Genomic DNA, 19,215 nt, shown 5'->3' with positions numbered 1-19,215 from the left:
CACTGGTCGTTTCCCGCTCGATCCGCGCACTTTGATTTTGCATGCGCAAGGTGACGGAACATTATATTTGTCGAATTCTACAGGCTGTAAATCGACCGACGATTAGCGTAGCCCGTGTCTCTGTGCTTTGATTCGAGAGTCCCATTAAAATATTTAGTCACCGACACCGTCGTCTCTGTCCTCGTTACCGATAGGACTGGAGTCGACGCGATCGTATGGTTGCCGTTAGCGAGACGGATTCCTTAGAAGCAAACTTAATCTGCATCCCGTAAAATGCTGGCACGTTGTTTCGTTCATTCTCGCATTACGATCCGACGAGTACATTACGCGAGAGTACCATATTCGTTCGCTCGGTTCGAGCCTCTGACAACGTAGACGGAATTGTCATCGTTTCGAGGCAAGCACCAGGCAAAATTTCATTTGCGAAAGTGCCGTTTGTAGTTTCCAAGAGTTCCACGCTCGTCGATCGTCCGGATAAACGCGAGACACTTGCCTCGCGATAACTCACTGACGGTATACGTGTAAGCAGGTAGGTAAGTCGTAAGGATGTATTTAATCGCAGCATCCGTAGTCACCGAGTGACCGTTGGAAGAATACCTGGCGTCGTCATACCCTAGCCGTGTTTCAGAGATCACCGTGCGATCTCGTCGTGCAAACTTTCAGACTTTCTTTCTTCTCGCTGGTCCATCGGAATCGCTTATCCGTTTGTCGACGTACCCGTCTCTTAGTATCCGCGTTTATCTGCTTCTCCCTCGAGACACCGATTACGATCCGGTCCGACCGGATATCGACCAATGTCCGCCTACCGTCTCGGTAGGATAGTGGCACAAGGGTATCCGGTCGTTTGAATTTCAATAATTGGCCCCAGTTTTAATAGCGGCGGTCTCGTTAGTCGTCCGCCCGAACGAACTGACTTAATTATTTCGTTTGAAGTTGGAGGGACGGAAGAGCGAGAGAGAAACGAACGAACGAACGAACGAACGAACGAACGAACGAACGAACGGACGGACGTACGTTTGGACGGTGTACGGGCAGACGAGACGACGATCGTGTCCCCGCGGAGGTGTGTTTCGCGCACCGCGCACCACTCTCGCCGCCGCCGCCGCCGCTGCCGCCGCTGCTGCTCACAAATAAATTGAGAAAACTGGAACGAGGGAGACGGTCGAGCGTGGCAAACGTTTATTTTACACCGACAAATTGGTGAGGCTAATTAGCTCCGGCTAAAAGCAAAAGTACCACCGTGACGCTGTGCCCGCGCCACGCCGCATATCGTGCCACCGATGGCTGGCTGTTTACATCTGCAGTCAGCCAACGAAAGGATGCTGCGATCTATGAGAAACGTGTTTACTCCTACGTTTCTGCCATTTCTCGGTCTATGGGAATTGAATCGGAATCATTGCGTTCCCGCAATTGCGTTTCAACGCCCGCTAACGAACGTATTAACGTTAATTCCGTGCGTCCGTATCGAGTCTCGACCGGTAGTTACGGTTCCATTAGGTATCTGTCGGCAGCGGTCAGAAAATTATAGGGAACCGCGGTCGCGATATAATTTAATAATACCGGTTACGCGTAACGTCTTTCGACACGCGTCAGCGATAATTCCGAGCCGAATGTCCAATAAAAAGCCACTTTGCCCGATCGAAATATCAAATGTAATCCTCTTAACTCGGCTGCACCGGTCGAACGTGTATCTCCGGGACTGACCATCGCGCTCGCTATCCTTTTCTCCCGGTCTTTTGCTCCTCCCTCGATCTCTCCTGCTCTAAGCCAGTTTATCGCTATCCTTGTCGCGTCTAGGCGATTCACCCGCGCGAGCTTCTAACTTAACTTGCGACCCCGCGTCCTTCACCCTCCCGGCTATTCCCATACAGAGGCGTTGCTTTTACGGCGATTGAAGCTTCCCGCGGGTCCTTGGGCACTCCGCCAGGTGGCAGTGCCGTGTCCTTCTGGGCGTCGGCCCCAATCTTCCGTTTCGAAAATTTTTCAACGAACCCCCCCTCCCCCCGACCGACGCACGTTGTTTCCTCGAGGCTGACGAGGGAACCCGCTGGGGGCCGCGGAGAATGGGGCGCGAGCGAGGCTCAACCGGCTGGTCTAATTTTTAGCGTGCCGCCCTCCACTCGCCACGGAGTGGGCGGGCCGCGATTGCACGCGAACCCGAATATAATTAACTTGAAACTTTAATTCGTTGTCCGTCCGCGTTGCGATTCGATAAGTCGATCCGTGGACAAATGCAACGTTTCGGGTTCGAACGACTCGAGGAAACACGCGCACCCAAATCGGCCGCTGCCCCCCGATCGTTGATTAATTGATAAAGCGATAACGCGAGCTCCGCTAACAACACTGGTCCACGATCGGAATAGAAATCGCGGTATAGAAAATGTTTCACACGCGGGCGGTCGCGACCGAGCAGATTTCGCGTATCGTGGACTCGCGGCGTACGAGTTTCCGCGCCTTGAGTCGCGAACAATGACCGCTCGTTTCGTGTCACCGGGCCAAAAAGACTTTGTTTCCATTGTTAACCGTTTCTCCCATCTCCGACACGGGACCTCTATCGCCGTCTATTCGTGCCGCGAATTTTCTTCCCCGTTCCTGGACCGTGCCGAACAAACGAACGAGAAAAGGAAACTTCCTACGTCGACTGGCTCGATCGTTGGACGGGTGTGCAGGCTATTGGCCAGAAGGATATCTTTCGATTATCAAGACCGTCCGTAGCTACCGCCTTAGCCGACCGGGCGCCGTTGTCTTCTCGGCTCTTTCAATTAATGTTTTGATTGATTTCGGACCCTTGCCCGGAGGCCGACCCTCCTCTTCCGGCTCCTCTTCGATCTTCTATACCGCGCGCGCGGCGGTTCTTAGTTCTGCAGTTCGTGTTGGACTCGCGCCATCGATCTTCGTATTTGTCTTTTCAGTTTCTATTCTTTCGATTATACGTTGATGCTAATACACGTATTAGTAGGAAGACTCGCGTGGTTTCGTATGATAATTCATTAACGCGTCACGCTTGAAAAATCCGCGCGTTCGAGTGTCTGGTTTACGTCAGCGAATAAGGAACCGTCGAGATACCAGGAGAGACCACGTATTATCGTCCGCAGCATCGACCAAAGTCGATCCCCCACTTTCCTCCTACCGCGGCTCTTTAAATCAAACAGCGAACGATTTAAAGTCGTTCGGAGGAACGAACGAACAGTCGGATAACCGATAGCCGCAGCTTTCTCCCCGGATTAACCGTGACTCTTTCGTTTCCGATGCTCGTGTACGTGCTGTATCCACGAGGAGAATGGACCTCCACCCCCGTTGGCGGTCGTGGGTGTTTGGCAACGTACGAGGAGGCGGCGACATCGTCGGACGGCACCGAGGATCCCCGCTAGTCGGTATACGGTCGCTCGAATCGGTGTTATACCGGTGGCTGTTTTATTGCGAGATTTGCGGCGTGGCCTCCCCGTGTAACAAGACTTACCGAGATCTTAATAGAATCTGAGACCACCGACCCCTCTCAGCGAGTCCCGTACCACGGACTAACACCGTCTTCGACTACGCTCCCTTCCTTTTTCCGCCTGGCCTTTCTCTGCCGGTCTACCGTGGCCTAGGCTGGCCTAGGGGGAGGGAGTTGACCCCGGCGCTGCATCCCTCTATCAGGAAAAGGGGTGCTTATTCTAAGCGTATATAAGAGGGGTAGGAGAATGCCTGGGGTGGGCTGAAGGGTGATTTATGAATATTGCCTACCGAGAAAAGTGTATCGTGCCGTCGCGTCGCGCGTCGATTTCACCTCGACGAACACTTTTAAGCGGTCTCTGCGCCAACTTTCTTTTATAACATTCTTGTCGTCCCGATTAGCGGGATCGATGAAACGGAAAAGGGGCGCGCAATAGGCACGCAACCGAATCGAAATCGACCCAGGGGACACCTTGGCCGATCCGATGAATCGATTCGGCCCGTTTGCTCGCCAATATCGTAAATGTAATCGAGAATTTCGAAGGAACCGCGCGAGTCGTGGATGTCACGGGGGTGTCTTGGCCGCGTGACACGATAACGGCGATCACGAAATTCGAAACACGCGTCTGTGTGTCATCGGATCGACCATCAGCCCTGCGCGAACGGAATATTCGATGCGTGTTTTGCAGCGTAAACATTTTGCTCGTCTTGAAACGGTAAACATTGCGCGATGTTCAATTCGAAGGGCGATCGCGTCGAATAAATCCGTGCTCGATAGTATTAAACGTGACTGCAACTATGAAAAGCGTTCCGAAAACCACCGTGATTTACGATCGAGAATGCTTTCCAATCCACGTGAAGAATCTATCCGACGTTCTTGCGCTCGTTATCGTTTATTCCGATTTCATTTTTCGCGGTTGCTTCGTCGCCGTCGAGTCGAAGAAACACGCGCCGGAAGCAAGAGCGACGACAGAGCACGAAGTAATTGGCGTTAACGATCGATTGGAAATGTAATTTTATATTTTATCACCAGCACTTGTATTTATCGTTTCAAATATCGCGGTAACAAAAATAAGTTTAAATTGAATTCTGTTCTCCCTTATCCGCGACGACATCCGCTCACCATCTATCCCCGTATTCTTCGTACCATCGAACAATTCTATTTCGCTTTTCCAATGCCCACAACCCTGTCGTTTCGATACGTCGACGTCGTCGCGTTGCACCAGGATTCTCGTTTCTGGGAACGATTTAATGGGACTCGCATCAAACGAGAAACCTTCGTCCCGATGCACGATTGCTGCTTTTTAAACGAGCACGGCGAGAAACTTGAAAATAAATCGCAATTTATCGTAACACTTTTTACTTTTCGACCTATCGTAAATGAACGGAATTTATTGTTCGCTCCTCGGTAGTCTCGTCGTTTTGTCTCGCGTGTTTGCCACCTTTGATCCAATAACCGCTGGATAACGAAGGAAACGTTTTGAATAACAGCGGGGACGGAATTTGGCGTTATTCCTGGTGATATTAATTAGCGTAGTTGCCGGCTAATTGTCGCCGCGCAGCTTGGTAAATATCTAGTCGCGTACCGAGACAGCGAAATAGCGGCCGCAACGAAAGAGGAATAGAGTACAACGAGATGAATATTTTCTAACGAGCTCGCTACGAAGACAGCACCACCGGCACGGTTGCCTGCGCATATAACGGCAGGATCGAGAGTAGATCTGTCTCCCCAGGAAGCTTGTTAGGCGTCGGCGAGCTCCGCTATCTTCTAATTGGCGATATAATGATTCTGTAGGATGGTATACCATGGTCCTGAAGGGGCCGAGGAGCACCCTACGCCGTACCTTCCCTTGTTAGGGGCGAAATTAAAATTTGGCTCTACCTACCTTCTCACTCCCCTTTCTCTCCCTCCCTCTCTCCCTCTCTCTCTCTCTCTCTCTCTCTCTCTCTCTCTCTCTCTCTCTCGATTCCAACCTCTTGATCCTTTGGCTTCTTTCTCTGTCATCGATTCGCCGTATCTCGTTCCCCCGTATGGATTCGTCGTACGATCCCCGGATAATGTTGTATCGCGTGTACATGTGTTGCAGTTCAAGATTCGCGTTTGTATTTTGAGGAGATTTTCGACGGGAGGAAAGGGTGGCTCGACGAGCCGCGTGATTGCGTTTCTTGTCCGCTGTCCTTGGCGTTCTTGTTGCTCGTTTGCTTCCATCGTGGAATGATCGCAAACGATTCGCTCGTTTGTAGCCGGTTACCCGTCAACATTTTCGGACAGCGAAACTTGGAGACTCGTAATTGCGCGAGTCAAAGGCGTGTGCCGTTGGCGTTTGTTAATTGGCCAGGTCGAATCGAGAGTGGCGTCGGCGATTTCGTTTCGTATCTTGGGTAACTATGACTCGGGAAAGGAACGACGTGGCCGTAGTCGAGTGCCGATGCTTAATTAAACGTTAATCTCGTGTGCGGGCGGGTGGTGTTGGGCGCCGAGGAGGCGAGGAGTGGGCGAAATTAAGGCTCGCCGGTTGATTCGAATTCTCCTTGAGAAATCTCCTTTCCCCGAGAACGCCCTTCGTGCGCTCTCTAGTAGTTACTAAACTGGTCGTCTCAATTAGCGAAACTTGCAGCTACGTTACCGACTTCCAATTAGTCATAGGTTGCAAACTGTATCGCGCTTACTGGAGCGAAACTAATAACTTGTAGACCATGAAATATATGCGTAGATAGGATGGAAATTAGTAGCGGGAGGACGGCGGCGGCCGGGTGGACGTTTTACGAAACGCTACGCGTAAGAAAAACGTTGGATTCACGGTCGACGATCCGAAAGACTAGCGATCCTTGCCGCGCAAAAATCGAACGTTCCGCGAGACGAAAAGAAACGAAAGCCCCGAGAGTGTTGTTCGTCGAGGCTTGTATGCGCGCGTCGCGTCGATCTCTGCGAATTTACGAAGGCCCTTGTCGCGCTGCTGATAGTTACAGGCCTGGTCTCAATTAGCAGAACTTACGTCGCTAGGGTCCAATTAGACGTAGGCTAGAAGCTACACCCTGTTTGCTCAAGTTTGCCGTACCTGTGCACCACCGTCCGTCGTCGGATGGGGTTGCTGCCCGTCCTGCAGCTGCTCCCGAGCCCGTTGAAGGTGTCTTTTTCCTACGCTAATGACTAATTAGCAGCCTCTCCACTTCACAGTATAATGACACGGGATACAGCTTTGAGCCGTCGGCTGGGATCATTATTAAACCCCGAAATTGCAGTCTTGCCCGGCGCTCCGCGCCACGCCGCGCCGCCTCGTGTTATGCAGCACGCCGTGCCCTGTACTTTGCCCTGTCCTGGGCTTCGTTCCCTGCTATGTTTCGCTCGCGTATACGTGTATACCCTCGACTACGTTGCTCCGCTTCGTCTACGGTACGCGGGCTCGATCCACGGCTCGAAGGACACGCGGCAAGAAGCGGAACGTGACTCAACGAGAACGAGGGTGCAGGCCCTGCCTGCCTGCCTGCCTGCCTGCCTGCCTGCCTGCCTTTCGATTCGGGGTCTCGTATCCGAGTACTCTTTCTCCCGAACTTACCCTTCTCGTTTCCAATTCTTGAACCACTCGTCTCTTTCCTCGTTACTCGTACCTCGATGGCACAGGTGCGTTCTTATTCGATTCCTTCGTCTCTGAATATTAACGTTGGCTTAGATGCATACAGTAGTGCTGCTGGTACGATCGAGAGAAACAAACGTACCAACAAGTTTGCCTCTTGTCCTCTCGAACGATATAATAGTTTCCCTTTAACCTCGCGTGTCCGTCTCTTGTCGCTCTTTTGTCTCTTTGCTACGGACGCGTAACAGCCAGCTAGCCAGCTAGCCAACCAGCCAGCCAGCCAGCCAGCCAGCCAGCCAGCCAGCCCTCCCTCAACGAGACGGTTTCTTTCCCTTCCCTCGTATGCTTCTTTTACATTTATTTATTTCCTAAACGTCCGTCCCCGTCGGCTACTTTATATTTGACGTTTTTATTAAACCAACCGGCTGCCCTGTCCGTAGCGACAGCGTATCTCGGGAGGACGCAGCGGCGATCCGGGACACGAGGCTGGGTTGCCCGGTAGGTTATCCCATATTGCTGTTAGGGCAGTTTCGTAATCTCGGAAGGGTGCCTCTTATATCGACCGAGTAAAAAGTCGTATCCGTCGCCGATTCGTCCGTCGATCGGATATATATCCCCTAGGTTCCACCCTCCAGCCTCCGCGTTGTATCCGCGCCCGGTTCTCCCGCTTTCCTATCGGAGCCAGAAGACAGTCGGCGTGGAAACGATGGACCTTGTATCGCGTTCACCACCATCCCCGTATACGTAGACACGGCCCCCTCGATAAATCAACTGTTCACTTTACGATTGCGTTACGTTCGAGACGACAATCCCCGGTCTCGTGTAAGCCGTTTCTTGCGCGATGACGACTTTTACGCGGTCGATAGGCACGAGCAGGGAATTTTTTTTCTCCTGCGAGTGGCCGCGTAAATCAGAATCGACGGGTGTCGAGGCCTGGGTATCGTCGGCCCGCCGCCAATATACCGTCGCGCATTGTCGCGAAATAATGGGACGGTAAATTGACGGGATTAATTTAATTTTATCTAACGTTTCATCAGCCTGGCCCCAGATACAACAACCACGGTCCAACGCTCGATCGGAATTGGATATTGCGCGTGCACGACAAACAACGATACATCCGTGAAAAAGTCTCCGACCGGGTACGTGTTAATGGCCACGATGGGGGGAGGGGGGGGGGCGGTGGCCGGTGGGCGGTGGGCGGTGGGAGAGTTTAAAGAGACTCTTTCTCGTTATTGATCTCGCGTATCGTATCGCCGCATTCTAGTTTCGATTACACCGTCGGGGAATCGGCATTCGATCGTGCGATCGATTCGATATCGTCTGGTCTCTTGCGCTCTGCTCTGCTCTGCTCTGCTCTGCTCTGCTCTGCTCTGCTCTGCTCTGCTCCTTTGGTCGTTGGCCCACAGGCTTTCTCTCCTCTCGTTACGAATATTCTCTCGTGGATCCTATCGATCGAATTGGAAACGAGCGCGCTCGCGCCATCCAAGCAAAAAGAAAAAGGAGAACGAGCGACGGACGATGGGGTGGTGGGGGGGTTGAGTCGTTAGAGGAAAAAATAAATCTGGAGAAAAAATGGAGCGCACAAATCGTTTGACGAATCACGAGGCGTTTCTCGGATGCCGGTGTAGGTGGGACTCGCTAAGAGGGGGCCAGGGGGATACGCCGTAGAGGGATGATGTTTTTTCCTCTGCGGCGCCTCTTTAATTTGCCCTCCAATTAACGGACGGGGTCCTATTTGAAAAATACCTGCCACGAGGGCTGGCAATTATACTCCTTCCTTTTTTTTTTGCGCCACGAGCGCGTTATTAGCGCTATCCGTCGTTCCTCTTACTCTTCCTCGCCCCATGTTCTTTCTCTGCTTCTCCCACCGACCCCTTATTCGCCCCTCCGACTCTACGTCCCTCCCTCTGCCGAGCTGTTTCTCTTGGTTCCCACCATTCGCCCATCCGCCCATCCAACCACCAATACACTCTCATCCGGCGCTTTTTACGTGTCCTCTATCCCTATCCGTATCCGTATCTGTATCCGTATCCGTATCCGTATCCGTATCCACGCGGTTGTGTGAGTTTTATGTGCATAGGAAAGTGAGCGAAACCGGGATAAGGTGGTGGAAGGATAGAGAGAATAGGTGTGGGTGGAAGATGAGAGGAAGAGAGAAGGATCCGTAAGGTAGGAGGAGAAGGAAGGCGATGACGGTGGCGGTGGCGGTGGCGGTAGCAGCGGAGGCAGGGAGGGGTGCTGGCGAGTTAGAGGAGTGGCGTTTATAACTCGTGCCCGAGTCTCCAAGCTTTGAGAAGGCCAATTAGCAGCATAAAGCTACAGCTCGGCCCCGAGGCCGAGGATGTTTGTATGTAATAATGGATTGTTATTCAAAGTATCCGGCTAATTAATTAAGCCCCCTCGCCTCGGCGTGCACCCACTCACCATTATAGCCGGTCGCCCCCTGCTCTCGAACCGTCTTTAGAACGCGTTCGTTCCCGCGAATGCGGTCGGTCCTCTCCCTTGCTCTCGTCCGCGTTTCCCACCGCTTTTCACCTCGGGCCCTGCGATTCGAGCGTTCCCGTGATCGATGCACCCGGCCGCGATTCTCGTCGATCTTTCAAACGCGACGACCGGATGATGCTCCGTCGCGGTGCGGTGCAGCGCGGCGCGGCGCGGCGTCCGCTCGAGAAACGCGCAGTATGATTTTGTTGCCGCCGTCAACGTTTCACGAATCGGTGTCCTTTGTTTGTTCCAGACGGCGATTCTAGCCGACATCACGATGACTATGGACGTGAGCAAATCGGAGACGAATAAAAATGGCACCACGCAACAAGAATGCGCTGGTTGCGGAAAGACGATCACCGATAGGTAAGCAATTAGACGCCGCGCCGCGTCGTGTAGCGCCGCGACGAAAACCACCGAATGTCGCGATCTAAAGCGACCGCGAACAAAGCTTCGACGGAAGAAGGAGAAACGCGTACCCCGAAGATAGAGAGTCGTCTCGTACACGCGAGTTGAAGATTATCTTTGAGGATGGTGCAGACTTCTAGTCGGTAAGCACGAAAACTATGGTCGGTGCTTCAGGTATCTCCTCAAGGCCCTGGACCTCTACTGGCACGAAGACTGTTTGAAGTGCGGGTGCTGCGACTGTAGGTTAGGAGAAGTCGGATCGACTCTATTCACCAAGGCCAACCATATTCTCTGCAAGAGGGACTACTTCAGGCTGTTCGGGAATACGGGCAACTGCGCGGCCTGCAAGAAACAGATACCGCCGTACGAACTGGTCATGAAGGCCAGGTCGAACGTATATCACCTGGACTGTTTTGCCTGTCAGCAGTGCACTTACCGGTAAGTTGGACCAACCACGCTCTAGCTATCCGAATATCGAATACCAAACGTTGGGTAATTTTTTCGCGATCGAGTACGAGATGCAAAACGGACAAAGACAAAAGGACGTTGAGAGAGAGAGAGAGAGAGAGGTGGGATATTGAAGGGACGAAAGGAAAGAAGCGAGTACTGGTTTGCGAGACACAGTTCGCTCGGGAGTTGGTTTACAGGTCAGTTGGGAAATCACCCTCTGCTCTATCCGTCGCAACCTCCTCTTTCGGGCTGGGGTGGCATTCCACGCAGGAGAGAGCAACTTTTCGCGCGAGCGTCCCGGGTCTTTCCCCTCGTCCTCTCTGCCGACGACCCCCGAGACCAGTTATCTAATTATCTAGATACCGTTGACATTTTTCTATACCAGGCATTGCTCGAGACACGGTCTCTGTGAATAAGTACCGGGCAGGCTCGCGACCGAAAGTTGTATCGTTTGGTCCGAGCGTAGTTTCGAACATCCGCGAGCGTGGTCGGCAAGAAAGTTGATCGTCGTCGGAAAAATGGATCGCGTGTTTCGTCGAGAAAAATCTAAGAAAGATACGGTATCGAACGGAGGGAACGCCGGGGGTTGGAAAATAGTAGAGAAACGAGTTGTTTGGAATCCGGTCAATGTAAAACGCCGAAACTATGGAGCTGTAGCGAAGCACAATACCGGGCTTATTGACGAAACGTAGGGTTCGAGGGGTTGTCGGCGAACACGAGCGAATTGGCAGCGGTCTGGATAAGGGGGGTGCGAAAGAGAAAGAGAGCCAAAGCGAGGAGGAGGAGGAGGAGGTCGCGGTACGGCGGGGGACGGAAGGAACGGAACAGGAGAATGTAGTTTGGAGCCAATAACAGTGGCTCGTCCAGGCGTGCGACAAACGTAGTACAGCTTCTCAAACAATGCGAACAAAAGAGCATCAATTTTACGTTTTTATCGCGTGGCATTGTCTATCTTCGACAATGGCTCGGCGAGCGGGCAGCAGCGTAGCTTTCTGCCACGCCGAGCCGCGCCGCGCCGCGCCACGCTCCTATGCCCAAAGCATCGTGTCGCGTTCAACCTTGCAACCGACTTGGACGGAATCAACGAAACCTAACCCTTTGGCTTTCTCGAGCGGAAACGGGCCCAACAGGTTACACGACCGTTTCGGGGATGACTCTAGCAAGGAGAGTGCAAGTTGATCGGCTCGGAGCATTTAGTCCAGAAACCTTGGACGATCGTGGATCTAGTCGCGTTGCGCGGCAAACGTTGCAGCACAGCGTAGAAAGAAAATCGATCGCGGGATCGTCGAGACGATTCGGGCCAACTACCCTCGTTCGGATATTTCGTAGCGTACCAGGAATCAGTTCCAATTATTTTCTCGGTAAAAAACGAGCGAACGAACTCGAGGAGGGCAATTATACGCGGGGCGCCGCTCCACGCCGCGTCGTGTAACGCGACGACTTAGAGTTTGCAATTAAACAGCAACAATTACACGGGGTAACTTTAGACTGTAATAACAGAGAATAAAGGGTTGCCGGTGGCGGTGTCTAGCCTACCACCCTCCTGGTTAGAGGATGATTTACCGATCCAATTAGACATATATATATGTATATATATATATATATACATATATATAGGGAGAGAGAGAGATAGAGTATATATCTCTCACTGTTTGTGGGTCGCGCTCCTCGTGCACCGGAGAATGTGTTGCGTGCACCGATACTACTCCTCGGCTCTTGGCGAACACGAGCGAGACGTTGCCCGAGCACGCGTGCGAGAACACGTTTGGTCAAACTTAACGACCGCCCATTTAATAATGCATTTGCCGACTACAAATTCCAGTTTGCCATCGTGACGTTGCTAATTCGCCGCCGCCGGTGTCTTCTTCTTATTATTCTCGGACCGTAGAGTGTACTATCTATCGCGTCGCGTTCTCGAGAACATTGAACGCGCAACATTCCCAAAGCGAATCGAAGCGATAACGTCGCGCACGGTGTCTCTCGGTTGTCCCTCGGCGTGGCCGGACGATTCAACGTTGCAGCGACTGCGTATGCAAATTTTATCCAAGAAACCCGTGTCCCTTCGAAGAAAGGATTCACAGAGGAGAGGCCAGTGAATGTTTTATTTCGCACGTCCTGGTGGTGCAACGGCCGGCCGGCCGGCCGACTGGCGAACGTTACAACTGCACCGGCACCGAAAGAACATGTCCCGTAAAGTGACTCTAACGGGGTCACGCATTGGCACCGGTTATTTTTTATTTATGCATTCGAGGCCGTCGGAGTGTACGGTCCGCCCCGCCATTCGTTTCCGCGCGATCCGACCCGTGTACGATTTTTCCTCGAATCGTTGCGCGTCTCGGGCAGCAGCTTCTGGGTTTCGCAGAGCCAGTTGATCCTCGTTAAAGATTCAACAGAGTTATCCGAGTCCCCGGACCACTCCCATCCTTCGTTCTAGATTGAAATTTTCCATGCGGGATAGCGCCGCACACACCTCTGCCACCCTCCCCCCTTCTTCCTTCGTCTTCCGGCCGCGATCGGTTAATATTTCAGCCTCGGTGTTGCTCCAGGGTCGCGTTCGCCCGCCGCTTCTCGCCTTTTCCACCTTCGCGCAAATAGTATGGCCAAAGGAACAACGATCAACCGAACACGATAAACCGTACAGTTAACAACTGGGATACACGCGTTACGTTCGTTCGGGAAACTTTATAGTCTGTACGAGGCGTTGAAAGGCTGGTTGGCCTTTCCTTACCGATTCGAGCTGCCCCTCTGACCGCAATCGTACAATATTATTCGGAAAGAAAGCAGAAAGAAACGCGCGCTCAACGAATCGCGACCAACTCGAGCGCGCACCGGTACGAAAATACTAGAGAAAAGTGGAAAATTTGTGAGTATCGCGCGGCAGTATCGTGCCGCGACAGACACCTGCACCGGATGCGGGAATTAAAGGACCGGGATTTGCGCGGCATTACTCACGCGATCATAATAGGATCCTTGGAACGGGTGCGCTCGTGCAACGCGATAATGCCGTTCGTTGCGCAACGACCGGCAGTATTTGCTCCGATCCAGGCAGCGGGACGAGTTGTAAAATCAAGCTTACGAACCTCGAGAACCGTTGGATCGCCTTATTGCCTCTTAATAATATCCAGAAACGGACAATTACGTGAAAAGAAGTAGTCTTCGTGACTCCTTCGTGGTCTATGTATATCTCGTGGAACGCGAGCAGCGAAAATGCTGGAACAAAAAAAGGTAGTGTCGCGACGAAGCGGACAAGGTAAATAACCTCGAGTGGTTTAGCTGACGGTCAATTCGGCAAGGAAAGCACCTTGAGACCCATAGCCATCGCGTTGCAGGGAAGAGGAACCAGAAACCAGCAGGTGATTGTCAGCCGAATAACGAGAGCGGAGAGCGGTCGGAGGGTAGAAGGAGAGCGAGAGTGGGACTCGGTGGGAAGAGAGAACGGACGAGGATCGGAGTACAGCGTCATTTAGCAGACGACGCGTATAATGGGGGAAACGAGCGAAACCCGGTATAAGCTATGCTCGCCAGCAACGGCCGCGCGCAACGCGATAATTCTATTTGCCGTACGATTATGAGAGTATCTACCTCGAACCAGACTCTGCCGCTCTCGTATTTCGCTCTCGTATTTCCTACCGGGATCAAAGCGGATGTGAGACCGCTCGCGGACAGAAGCCCGATAATAATTATTTGTCCGACACGTTGCGATACGCTCGTTATCCACCGGTCGTCCCGTGCTCCCCCCCTTTACCATTGTTTCTCTTTGTATTTTTTTTACCTTTTCGTCGCGACGATCAACCGATTATCGACGAGTCCTACCCGCCACCAGCCAACGGTTACCGTCGAGTAAACCGGATCGAACAATTATCCAATTTTTCTTCCTCTTTCTCCTTTCTCTTTGCAATTTTAATTCGTTCGCGCCTTTTCCCGACGCGATTCTTTAATCGCGCTGCAACCGGACCGTGCAACGCGGCCACGATCTAGAAGGAAACACGCCCGATAATTTTCCCATCTCTTTCTCGTTGACACGAAGGGCTTTTTTAATCGACACCCTAACGGCTAGGTGGGAAAATGTCGCGCGCGTAACCGGCGCGCTGCTCCGCAACGGGACGACCGACGGCGTGAAACCTCGAAAGTGTCTGGTTTTGATTTTAGGTTTTGCGTGGGCGATCGATTCTATCTGTGCGAGAACAAAATCCTCTGCGAGTACGACTACGAGGAGATGCTCGCGTTCGCCAATATGTCGGTACAAACACCCGCCTCGCTGGCGTACATCAAAAGGCAGCTACCCCCAACGCCGACACCGCCTGGCCAGAACATGCATCCGGGTCACAATCCACAGCAATCTCATCAGGGACTTGGGCAGTCGGTGGGTCAACATAATCACGTGTCGAACGTAAGTTAAGAGAGGTGCAACGTTTGAAGCGTTTCACGCACGCGTGCGTAAAACCGTCAACGCCTTGGTCGTTGTTATCGACGACAAGAGTGTCTTGCTTTAATTGAAACCGCTGTGGCCTTCTCTCGCATGACCAGAACCGTTTTTGCCTTGCACAATGGTTACCCCGTTCGATCCTTTTCAACCGTTTCGTTACTATTTGCTTTGGTAACGAGTGTCGAGAAATCTCGGTGATTATCGTTTACTCATTTCGTTCGAGTCGACGAAACCAGAGCGTCGCGGATTAACGTACGATGATCGGCGGCGCGGCACGATGCGTAAGTGTCCCGTAAACGATAGAGAAAAAGATTCACGTTCGCGATAGTCGTTGACGATCACCCGCCGATCGGCGGCCGAAATCGAAATAATTGTAATATTTACTGATCTCGAGAGGATTAAAACGCGAGGCGAAGCGTCGATAATCTCCACCATCGGTAGGAACATTTATCGTAAGATCGGCTCGCATTTTTCTTTGTTCCTCGTTGCATGATCGATGATCGGATCGTTGAATGATCATTTTGTGGATGTAGGGTCAAATGTCGGGGGGTACACCGACGGTGAACGGAACGGCCATAGGCGTCGGTGGTCCCAGAGCTCCCGGGGATATGAACAACAACGGATTGTCGGGTCCGGCTCTCGGACCGGTGAAGCCGCCGCCGATGTCCGTGCAGGCGCCGACCAGCTGAAACGAGCTGTCGCCTCCCTCGAAGAAGCTCAGATGTCTCAGCGGTTACTAAGACTGACGCTCCCCGGCGAAGCGAGGACGTCGACGAAGCAAAAACGAGGAACCCCCCGCGAGTGTAACGCGTTAAAGTAGGACCAGAGTGACGGAGGCCGAGACGATTATCGTGCCGCGTAATCGAGTTCAAACGACTCGATCCCCCGTCGAGAATCTCGCGGACGCTTCCGAGCGATCGAACGAACGTTTTCTGAGACTTTGTCGAGAGGTTGGGAATAATTACTGTGATCGCGAAAACTATGAACAAGTTTACGGAGAATATACATATATCGATGATAGGACCGTAGACGCGTTACGCGTCCACGTACACGCAACAGGCGCACCAAGACGAAATGGACACGAGGAAACGTGTACAGGCGCATACCACGCGTTTTGTAATATACGGTACCGACATGTAACGATAAGATAAACGATTTATGTAAGATATATTTCTAGCGGCGGAGAGAAGCGAACGATTAAACGCGAGCCTGATGAAAAGTGTGTAAGAGAGCGTGCATGTAAGTAGCAGAGTTTCCCTGTAAATATCCGTATCGCGTCGACTCTGCGACCACGAAAGACTGTCAGTATACGCAGACTCATCGATGATTTCTATGGTACTCGCGATTCGTCGCTGTTCGATGCTGCAACAGGCAATCGAGAAGACGAAAGCAACGAGTAGGACCGGAGAAAGGAAAACTAGAATCGTCGCGATAGTTTTTCATTTTTCTGGCCACTCGGTCAGAGATCTATAAGAAACAACTCGTTTCGACGTATCTCGGGTAACGTCGAAATCTCGATATACGAACCGAAATCACGGGCAAACGTTTTACGATGGCTGATACCAAAGATTAACGATGTAAGTTTCGATGACCCTCGAGAGCGAACCGAAGTTCCGAATTTCGGAATACCTTACGCAGTGATAATAACCGTAACAGGTGGCGATTCTATCGACTACGGTCGGAACAACATCGACTGTCCGCTCAACAAGGCCAGTTCTCCCGTCCCGAATCGAGGGAGTAAAACTAAATTGTACCCGCAGATCTGTGCAAAGCGACGACAGACGCAACGGTAGGAATAATGAAACAGCCTGGCAGGTCACTTTTTCGGTGACTATGGGCGAGCAATGGAATTTGTTCCGACTTGTAGCAGGAAAATCGTTCCGTCTCGCGTTCGAACTCTGAACGAAGCAGGTACGTTTTCAATGCGCGTACGATCGAACGCGCGATAAAAGAGGGGCTTATTCGTGGCTTTACGCTTTAATGCCAAAAACAAACAAAAAAGAAAGAGGCATAGGGGAGAAAAGGGTGAGACACATATACCAAAAGACAGACGGCTATCCGATAATTGATGCGTGCGCTGATAAAGGATCTGTTCCGAATCGATTCGAAGCCTTGCCGCGACGATCGTGGAAAGTTTCCCTGGACGAGAAAACAAGCCGTCGTTTTATCTTTTCTCTCCATTCGCGCTGATCTCAAATCCGTTCCACCTTTCGACCCAGGGAATCTTTTCACGAGACGCAACGCGATTCGACCACTGTAAATTATTCAAAATTCCAAGGCAAATTCGAATCCACCGTATCGATTAAGTACAAAGAGGTTGCAAAGAGGATGCTGTAAAAAAGAGTTAGCGTAGCAGCAACAAGAGACAGAGAGAGAGAGAGAGAGAGAGAGAGAGAGAGAGAGTGTGTGCGCGCGCGAGTGAGAGCGAGAGAGAAAAAGTACATACTATTAAATCGCGCTCTAACACGGAAGAGTCGAACTCTTACCTCTTTTTTTTATCCATCTGTATATAAATATCATTTATTAGCGCACTACTAACATATTTACGAATCGCCTCGCTAGGGGCTCCCATTACTACCGAGAAAATATAACATTCTTATAAATACAATACTGTGAGTTCCAAGCGCATCTTCATTTCACTTCCAGGACTACGTTCTCATCGCGATAGAAGTGCTGCAACGTGTTCCAGGTTTGTGTATCAATTTTCTATTTACGAATCTTTCCGCAATATTTCTTGTATTTTACTCTCGTAATCCTTGATATTATTGTTACCGTTGTCGTTTTATTCGCTGACCCGGCAGTAGCAAGGGAATCGCAAGAGAATCGAGGACAGGCTACGCGACGAGAGATCTAACGATTTGTAGAGGTCGTATTGTTTGCACGATGCGATGAAGTAGCTAGGAACGGAGGTCTCCGCGACACTGGGAGACCTGGAAGGGGCGAGGGTGAAACAGCCATGGGGTGGCCACGCGATTTCCCTAATGCCTTCCAACCCACGGAGTTGAATGTTATTATGCACGGTGAAGACTTTATAATAGGACGTTGAAAGTCTTTAAAACTCGCGATCCCGATCCATTCACCGCGGTTCAATCTCCTTCTCGTTGTTGATCTCGGAACATCTCCAAACGATGGCCGATAATTGCAAGAATTAACCGAATAATTAAAGCACGAAAGGTAACGCATTTCGTGATCGCTGGCAGCTCTTGGTTTCGATTATCCACTCTCGCGAGTAACGAAATGGGAGGGGAGTAGTGGTTGTCGAACGGCCGTGGAACGCGGAAGAGGCGGAGAAAGAAAAGCAGAACCCCTTAAAATAATCTGTCCCGAAATGAAATCAGCCAAGGCAATTTCCAGCCCCTGTATCCAACGGTGATGTTAACAGCGGTGGCGGTTTTATCCACCCACTCTGCTCGTCCCTGATTCCAACACGGTGCAACCGACAAATGACGACGCGGCAACCCCCTCGCGGCGGCACACGGAATTAAAGATCCCGAGATAAGGGTGTCATCCTTCGCTATGCATTATGTGTTCGGCAAAAAGCTCGCCCTCGGGCTATTCTAACGGTCCCCGTCTCTATTCCTCTTTCCAGGGTGCCTCTCTCTTTCCCGCTTCCCTCAATTTCCCTTCTGTCTTTCTTTCTCCTTTGGATCTTCCTTGTCTCCCACCCTCCACCCTCCAGCATTCGCCATCTATCCTTTGTCGTCTCTGTTTCGCTCGAAGAAGTTTCCAATTAATCTCCCTCGTATTTTTCCCCCGTGAAGGATACCGCCGCGCCGCGCCGCGCCGCGCCGTCCCGTCGGTCCATCTCTATCGGCGTCGCGATGCTCTGGACGCGTGTCGGGACGCTTTGTTCCGCCACGATCTCTCGTTCTTTGTTCGATAAACGAATCGACGTTAACGATCGATCTTCTGCTTGGCTCGATAGTTCTTAGCAACGATCATAAAAAGTGAAATAAAATTAGAAACGACGCTGTTCGACCGGAGCTGTAACCCGAAAGATTCTCGAGCTTGACGGTTCGAGTCGATGATCGTTTTCTCCGATGATTAGAGCGTCGTGTAGAGCAATCGGAGGTTTCGAGAAAAAAAAAGCAGCTTCAAAGAAACGAGGGAGGGGGACGGGTTGTCCTTTTCAAACAACCGTGTAAAGTATCTCGTGGAAGCAACGGGGTGTACAAAAGTACGCGACGTTATGATCCAAACATCCTTTTCGGTCGCGGCGAATACAAGTTCGACCACCGTGCGCGCTCGTATTTCAAGTTTTATCGCTCGAAAACGCCAAGGGTGGGCCGTTAGGTTGGTCGTGCTCGACAAACCGTGCATCGAAAGGCGAGAGGAGACTCCGAAGGAGAGCAAAGCGCGGTACTCTTGGTGGTAGATAAGCTAGGGCACCGATGGAGCTTCGGTGTATCGATCGTACCGATTGTGCGTAAACTTGAA

General features: G+C 51.6%; 1 protein-coding gene across 4 annotated transcripts in view; it reads left to right on the top strand.

The window, feature by feature from the left end:
- Positions 1-17,355, top strand: part of LOC122397656 (LIM domain only protein 3-like) — a 64,712-nt gene extending 47,357 nt beyond the window's left edge. For all 4 annotated transcript variants that reach the window (XM_043396949.1, XM_043396952.1, XM_043396950.1 and 1 more), the window contains exons 2-5: positions 9,748-9,860; positions 10,077-10,340; positions 14,502-14,742; positions 15,312-17,355. In XM_043396949.1, coding sequence (XP_043252884.1) covers positions 9,748-9,860; positions 10,077-10,340; positions 14,502-14,742; positions 15,312-15,467 — 774 coding nt within the window. In that variant the 3' untranslated portion in view covers positions 15,468-17,355. The remainder of the gene's footprint in view (positions 1-9,747; positions 9,861-10,076; positions 10,341-14,501; positions 14,743-15,311) is intronic.
- The last annotated feature ends 1,860 nt before the right edge of the window (positions 17,356-19,215 follow it).

The sequence above is a fragment of the Colletes gigas genome, unplaced genomic scaffold, assembly GCF_013123115.1.
Source record: "Colletes gigas isolate AHSC1104 unplaced genomic scaffold, ASM1312311v1 Colletes_gigas_Sc00010, whole genome shotgun sequence".
NCBI classification, from domain to species: Eukaryota; Metazoa; Arthropoda; class Insecta; order Hymenoptera; family Colletidae; genus Colletes; species Colletes gigas.
Note: the sequence above shows the minus strand (reverse complement) of the source record. Positions and strands in the feature narration are given on the sequence as shown.